This window comes from Brachyhypopomus gauderio, chromosome 5 (assembly GCF_052324685.1).
Source record: "Brachyhypopomus gauderio isolate BG-103 chromosome 5, BGAUD_0.2, whole genome shotgun sequence".
Lineage (NCBI taxonomy): Eukaryota > Metazoa > Chordata > Actinopteri > Gymnotiformes > Hypopomidae > Brachyhypopomus > Brachyhypopomus gauderio.
In genome coordinates, this window is record NC_135215.1 from 1 (window position 1) to 7500 (window position 7500).

Genomic DNA, 7500 nt, shown 5'->3' on the forward strand with positions numbered 1-7500 from the left:
GCCAGGAGAACAGGACTTGTCTGCATTGTGCCAAGTGTAAAGTTTGGTAGAGGGTAGATTATGGTGTGGGGTTATTTTTCATGAGCTTTGCTTGGCCTGTTAGTTCCAGTGAAAGAAACTCTGAATGCTTCAGCATACCAAGACATTTTGGACAATTCCATGTTCCCAACTTTGTGGGAACAGTTTGGAGCTGATTCCTTTCTCTACCAACATGGATGGTAAAGTCTGGTTTGGATGAACTTGACTGGCCTGCACAGAGTCCTGACCTCAACCTGATAGAACACCTTTGGGATGAATTAGAGCGGAGACTGAGAGCCAGGCCTTCTCTCCCAACATCAGTATGTGACCTCACAAATGCGCTTCTGGAAGAATGGTCAAAAATCTCCATAAACACACTCCTAAACCTTGTGGACAGCCTTCCCAGAAGAGTTAAATCTAGCTGCCAATGTCATATTGAACCATATGGATTAGGAATGGGATGTTACTTAAACTCATATGTGAGTCAAGGAAGGTGAGCGAATACTTTTGGCAATACAATGTGCATGACTATTACATTTATCTGAGTAGGACATTGACAGGATTAACATAAAGGATTACTGTACTGAGCAGCTCTATAACAAGCTCCAAGCCTACAACTAGTGAGTATATCAGACTATATTAACAGATTAATTAAGAATAGTTCTTGCAGTAAGAATGGCATAGTACTCTACTAAAACAAACCACAAACCAAATACTATGAATGCGTTCATATGTTCCAAAAACAAGTTAAAAATATTTTTTTATCTAATTTCATGTGTAAATTTATAGTTTGGTATACTAATTACATTCTTCAAAAATGAATATGGATCACTCTCGACCACTAATAAATACTACCACCACTAATAAGAAAATAATTATTATTATTATTATTATTAAGATATTGGTATTCCAATGCAAATTTAGAAAAGAACTATCAAAAAATCTGGTATTATGTGTTATATGCAATTAACTCAGAGCAGTTAATTGCAGTTTCCAGGATCCTCTGGCTTTTAAGATACTCAGAGCAGAAAAAAGCAATTACCTTCTAGCAGGCACTTTAACTGGGATTAACCCAAAGTGAAGATTCCTTCAGCGTTTATGAGGGGAAATCCTTCCACGAGTCTATCTGCAACTGACAAACTGCTGTAGTCTCACTTCTCACTGCTCTAGTTTTCTGTCTATAACTCTAACAGTCATGTTGCAAATGACAATTTCGTGTGATGACAATGTTATGTGCCGTTACGCGTTAGCTGGTCCTTTTTACACTGTGCGACTTCAAAGCCCCGTGTTAAAATATAATGTAATATAATGTTAAAATAAAATATAACTGCAGCAAATTAAGTCAAAGTAAACTATTATCGAGAAAAACAACAAACAAGCCTAACTGTTCCCCTTTCTAGCTTGGGTGAAACCTAAGTCCTTATACATTTACCTCAGGACCACCCTCAAATTCAACAGCAGAGACAAACAAATTAAGAAACTTATTTTACACTAAAAAAGTTAGACATTTCAGTGAAGCTAGAGTTGTAGCATCAAAACAAAAACTGCAAAAATGCACAGATGTCTGAGTCTTTCCGATTCTAATTCATGCGCAGACATCCGAGTCTTTTAAGCTCACGTCACAAACAGGAGCAGGATGCACGTCTTACGTTGGGGGGCCGGCGCACATGGCCAGAGCCACGGAGACACGCTCGTGGTTCCGGCTGCTGCCGTGACCTCCGAGGAGCATCGTACGTACCTTCCTGCAGCGAGACGAGGGGGGGGAGGTGTTCGGGGATGTATTCTCTCCTCTCTCCGCGCAGGGCGTTGCGGGCGTCCGTGTCGAAGCCGGCGGCAGGAAACTGCAGCGTGCTGCTCTTGCTGATGGGGAAGTGCGGGATGGACTGGCAGAAGCCCACAGGCTCCAGGTTGTTGACGTAATCCTCCAGCTCCGGCAGGCTGACCCCCATCAGCCCAAAGGCCTGGCTGATGTCACTCAGGCACGGGTCGGTCCGGCCGTCTGCGGAAAGAAGCGATTTGGGGGAAAAAAAAAACAAAAATAAAGCGGAATGCTGTAGGCTGGCACGATAGAGAACAGAACAGTGCAGTGTGTGGAGGCCGCGTGCGCCATGCACGGCAAATAAAAAAGTTTAACTAAACAAATTCTACTGTAGCACATCTCAATGATTACTGACTTTTCAATAAAACAAACTCCAAATACATACATACATATATATGTATGTAATTACATATATATCATCACCCCTTGTACCCGACACTCACTCTCCTGCCTCTCCAGGTTGGTGGTGCTTCATCAAAAGTACAATATAGTTTTTAATTGGTATCGCTTCTCGGTTCCTTGACATTTCCAGCCATGAGTATTATTGGAGGCTAGTCTTTACTCGCTCTACTGTACATAGGTAGATGATAATAATGTAGATCTGTGATGGACCTGCTGGATGTGAGAGCATCACCAGGCCCATCAACAGGGATGCGGCCCCACATCTCTATGGCAACGGGCAGGCATCAACATCTCACACTGGGGGAGTGATATTATTATTAATATATATTATTATTATTAATCTTGTTCCCTTAATAACTAATAACTAACCACGAGTGATAATGTGAGACACACAACTTTAAAACGAGTCGTGTGAGTAATCATTCTGGGACTTGACGTTAGCCACCTAGCTAACCTCGGCTAAAGACCACAGGCTTTAGCGCTAGCTACTTTAACTAGTATAATTAACAGCTTATTTCACAAAGTAAAGCTAATAAAAGTGTTTATATACATCACAACTCTCATTTCTCTGGAACAAACTAAGTTAATTCGCTGTGAGAACCTCGAACTGTTGACACTGTGAAGCGCGAGCTAGCGCGAGCTCCCCCGTTAGCCTAGCCGGTTAGCATGCTAACATGCTAACGACGTAAACAACGCGAGTGACGCGGCGGGAGGGAGCGGGAGGGAGCGGCGGGAGCGGTACGCACACAGCTCGGCGTAGCGGTGGCAGCCCCTGGCCAGCTGCTGCAGGTAGCGCTCCAGCACGTCGGACAGCAGGTCGCAGGCGGCGGGCTGCACCGCGTCCCAGCCCAGCGCCTGGCACACCTGCGCCGCCGCCACACGCAGCAGCGAGCGGCCGTAGCTCTCGCACATCGCCCCGCCGGTAGACGGTAGGCTCAGGCGCCGCCCGGCATCTCCCGGGAACGGTGAAAGTCCGACGGAACGGCTCGCCAGGTGCGCGCGCGTGTGTGTGGTTCGTGTCCGGCGGTTCTCGCGTATCAGGCGAGCGGGCAGGTCGGCGCGTCCGCAGTCGGCGCCATCTTTACTTCCCCGAGCGCGTCGTCGTCGTCGAGCGGGTCGAGCGCGCGTGCGCAGAAGAGAGCCGCCGCGCGCTCGACGGCGCGTGCATCGTTTACTCGTCCTTGATTGCGTCTCAGGTGGGGAGGGAAATCCTCACAGCGCTTCAATTTAGGTTCGGTTTAAATATTCAACATTAAATATTCACCGTTTGTTAAATTGCTCTCACTTACACGTATATTTACCGCCTCTACCCAGTTTGACTTCGCTAAGCCTGACTGCTTAAATTTACTCCCCCGAACTAAAAAGCATTATAAAAGAAATTTAACACGACTACAACACTGTGAGCTCCTTTTCACGCAGAAGAGGTCAGATTAACGGCAGATTAGCGTTTTACCGCGCAGGGTCCGGTAACAAACGACTGAATGATAAAATGAACGACGTCCGTGCCATGAGGTCAACTGGGTTCAGCAGTAATCAGATGAGAGTAACTATATACTTCCTTTAAAAAAAGACGTGCGCCAGATAGGTTGATGGGATTAAATCCGTGTTATTTTAGGTCAAGTCGTCATTTCAAACGGTCTTTCTGTTTAACCTATGACACCCAAGGGTATTAACACTTCCAAAGAGTTCCATCACCTTTAAATCCCCAGGATTATTTTTTATAATAAAACCAAAACTTTTAAATATTGCAAGCACACAACGAAAGTTCATTCTCTACATTCCCAAATCTATAACTAATTGAGAGGCAGTTGTACCATTTTACAAAATCCTGCCTGAACTTCAGTTTATATTAAAATTAACAAGACTAAAATGTTTATATTTCAATCTGTCCATTAATGTTGATTCCAACACGAGACAGACAATGAGCATTCAAAATGCATGAACTTGTCAATGTAAGAGGTTTATTTATTCATATCTTACAAACAAGAGCACACATATTCTTTAACTTGACACCTGAAGACTGAACAGGAGACCACTGAGTCCAGGACAACAGTAACTCTCTGCATGATTCCTCCTCATCTGCATGGTAGAGAGAGAGAGAGAGAGAGAATAGGTACATTATACAGATACTCTGTGATTCTGTACATCTCGCAGTTTGTTTTTGTAAGTGGGCCCATTTTATTTATTTTATTTAGCTGAAGGAGGACACTCGACATCAAGCAACATAATTTACTAATGTAGGTTTTTTCAATTCCATTTAAAACTAATAAACACATACAAAATCCTATGCACAAAACATTATAGAAATAGAAAACCTATCAATCCCGGTAAACAGAGTGATCATAATTAGTTTATGCCTTCATGCTAACTGTAAATAAGATAACCAATGCTTGTTTCATTACATCAGCAACCATATTACTCAGATAAAGCAGCTGTCTAGTAACACGACCCTACATTCATCTTTAGTATTATTTCTGCTTTCATAACAATCCTTGATGATCACCTGCCATTTCTGCTCTGAATAATAACTAGGGCTGGGAACAATGGCTTGAGGGGCTAAAGGAATCACGGGTAAGCGGGTTAAAGTACAGCGTCCCAAAAGCTAGGACAGAGCATCGACTGTGTTAAACCAAATGCATTTACTGAAGGCAGATATGTGAATTTGCTTTGCTTAATAGTCAACCATCACAATTTCCATTTCAATTTGAATCCTGATCCTATTACAAAAAGTCAAACACCTATAGAGAAAAACTTAAATATCCTGATTAATACAAATGAACTGATTAACTTAGCATGTCTATAAAATAAAATGTGCACAAGGATGTCTTCAAGGATTTTTATATTGGGGGGTAGGCTACAGAGTCACACCCACACTCCTGCACTAAGGTTTACCTCCATCATCCCTCAGTTCCTGTGAGAATCAGATGTGTGCAAGTTGTAATGTTAGCAAAGGAAAAAAAAATGAACGAAATGAGAGATTAGTTATGCATCATAAACATGCAATGGCTTCGATAATGAGTAACAAGGATTGAAAACTGAACTAAATTGACATAAAGGGCTGTGAAAAATTCAATATTCCAAAACAGATGATTGTGGTGAGGAAAGGCGACCAGGACAATCTGAAAAAAGTTCAAACGCCAGGCTGCTTGCCAAGATATTAAAGTATCATTAAACACGTACGAGCTAGTGCAGAACGGATGGGGAGAGGAGGAAGCAAAAGACTAAACCTTAATGGAAAGGTAAAGGAGGGAACAGACGAGCCACAGACCGGGCCGGACGAGCCACAGACCGGGCCGGACGAGCCACAGACCGGGCCGGACGAGCCACAGACCGGGCCGGACGAGCGAGAGAGCGCGGGCTTACAGCGCGGCAGCTCCCGAGATGATCTCGATGAGCTCCTTGGTGATGACGGCCTGGCGGGTGCGGTTGAAGGTCAGGGTCAGCTTGTCAATCATCTCAGCTGTCAAACGGGAAACATTTCACGTGCATCAGGACGATGAGAAACTTTAAAACAGGCCAAAATGTCAAAAATAACTAATATAATTCATTGATCTGTATATTTTTATCCCAACGGGATAAAACGGGAAACATTTCACATGCATCAGGACGATGAGAAACTTTAAAACAGGCCAAAATGTCAAAAATAACTAATATAATTCATTGATCTGTATATTTTTACAAACTAGCTAGGTACTGTTCTACTAGAACTGCAAGTAGGTTGTTGAAAGATGGTGATGATGGGTAGACTCACAGGCATTTTTGCTGGCACTGTCCATGGCAGTCATCCTGGCGCTCTGCTCACTCGTAGTGGACTCCTTCAGGCCATAGTAGATGATGTTGACCAGGGCAAATTCCTGGTAGTTCCTCAGCACGTCAGCATCAATGTCATCATAGATGCCCATGTTCTCTGCATTTTTAAAAAGCTATAAGATTAGTAACTTCTCTCAAGTTCAAAACTTTCAGTTTTTTGGTAATAAGGACATCAGTTAACTTCAGACATGGTGAACTTCCAATAAAAAAAAAAGATTTTCACATAGAAATAAAAAAGAATGCAGCAGTGATTACTGAAAAGAATGTAATGGTACCTGAGCTAGCAACTGTCTCCATGGAAAACAGGGGCTTCTCATCTGTCTTATATGAAATGACAGACCTGCATACATGCAAACCAGTCAGTATTTAAAAGGGCAAGTTTAAACAATTATTTGAAACATTTGCAATCTGATTCTGGATCCTCAGTGCTGCGTGGTGCAGGAGCACATGCCTGAATCGATTATAGATGATGGTGCCCTGGTCGAACTCATAGCCAGAGTCCAGCAGCTCTGTGGCGATGACAGAGGCATCGGTGAATGTCGGGGGCTTCCGACCCACTTCCTTACAGTTCATGAGAATGTGTTTTCCATGGGTCCTGATAATCAGTGCACAGAACATTGATTTACTCAAGAGACTGTTGTTTGTACATGTAATAGTGTTAGCATCTTTATAAATAATTGTTTAAAAATTTGGAACACCAAAGTGTCCCAGTGGTGGAGGAGGTATGAACCTGTAGAGCAGTCCTCTGAGCTTGTCACCCACATTAACCACCATGACCTCTTTCCCAGCATTTGTGAGCTTAGCGATCTCATTCTTAATGGTTTTGGCCACACTGGAATGGATGGCCCCACACAGTCCACGGTCAGAAGACACACCGATAATCAGGTGCTTGTTCTTATCCTCCGGAGCCTTAATGTCAGCCTTCTCATACAATGCTGAAGAGGGCATACACAAAGAAAGAATCTTTAAAACCACCCAGAGTCTCTTAATAGAGGTGTATGAGAGCTTGCAAGCTGTCTTTGAGCCTGCACGCTATAATAAGGACCTGGTCTTCTAGAAGAGACCATAACTCACACAGAGCACCGGTTCCGTAGACGCGGGCTGGTTTCAAGGCCCTCTCAGCCCGCGAGTACTTGGCTGCTGCCACCATCTTCATGGACTTGGTGATCTTCTGGATATTCTTGACAGACTTCAGGCGAATGGTGACTAACAAACAAAACAGTTCACCGTTCATTTGTGGGAAACAACGTCGTGACTGACAAACTTGAATGAAATTAATGCTGCTCGCAGGGAATAACCACCAACAAAAACAGGCAATATTTAAGTGTATACATAATATCCAAGATCAAACATAACATCTCATATATTTCACCCAACACTTGTGCCTTTACACAGTATAAGACCTGTGACTTACTGTCCTTCAGTGTAGCCATGGTCCTGACCTGCCCACT

The 7500-nt window shown here is 43.3% G+C and overlaps 2 protein-coding genes across 3 annotated transcripts in view; both read right to left on the reverse strand.

Annotated features, from left to right (window-relative positions):
- Window positions 1-1336: 1336 nt before the first annotated feature.
- Window positions 1337-3359, reverse strand: LOC143513752 (transcription initiation factor TFIID subunit 3-like). The gene is made up of 2 exons (XM_077004489.1): window positions 2986-3359; window positions 1337-2017 (listed from the first exon to the last, which is right to left on the reverse strand). Exons 1-2 carry the CDS (start codon window positions 3149-3151, stop codon window positions 1638-1640), a joined length of 546 nt encoding a protein of 181 aa, XP_076860604.1. The 5' UTR covers window positions 3152-3359; the 3' UTR covers window positions 1337-1637.
- Window positions 3360-4178: 819 nt separating this feature from the next.
- atp5f1c (ATP synthase F1 subunit gamma) overlaps window positions 4179-7500 on the reverse strand; it is a 3963-nt gene continuing 641 nt past the window's right edge. The window contains exons 2-9 of one of the 2 annotated variants that reach the window (XM_077004656.1): window positions 7464-7498; window positions 7124-7255; window positions 6780-6984; window positions 6501-6644; window positions 6325-6389; window positions 5991-6146; window positions 5603-5699; window positions 4179-4318 (exon numbers count right to left, since the gene is read on the reverse strand). In XM_077004656.1, the coding sequence (XP_076860771.1) occupies window positions 4315-4318; window positions 5603-5699; window positions 5991-6146; window positions 6325-6389; window positions 6501-6644; window positions 6780-6984; window positions 7124-7255; window positions 7464-7498 (838 nt within the window). In that variant the 3' untranslated portion in view covers window positions 4179-4314. Of the gene's footprint in view, window positions 4319-5598; window positions 5700-5990; window positions 6147-6324; window positions 6390-6500; window positions 6645-6779; window positions 6985-7123; window positions 7256-7463; window positions 7499-7500 lie in introns of those variants that run through there. The other variant, XM_077004657.1, reaches the window with a different exon arrangement.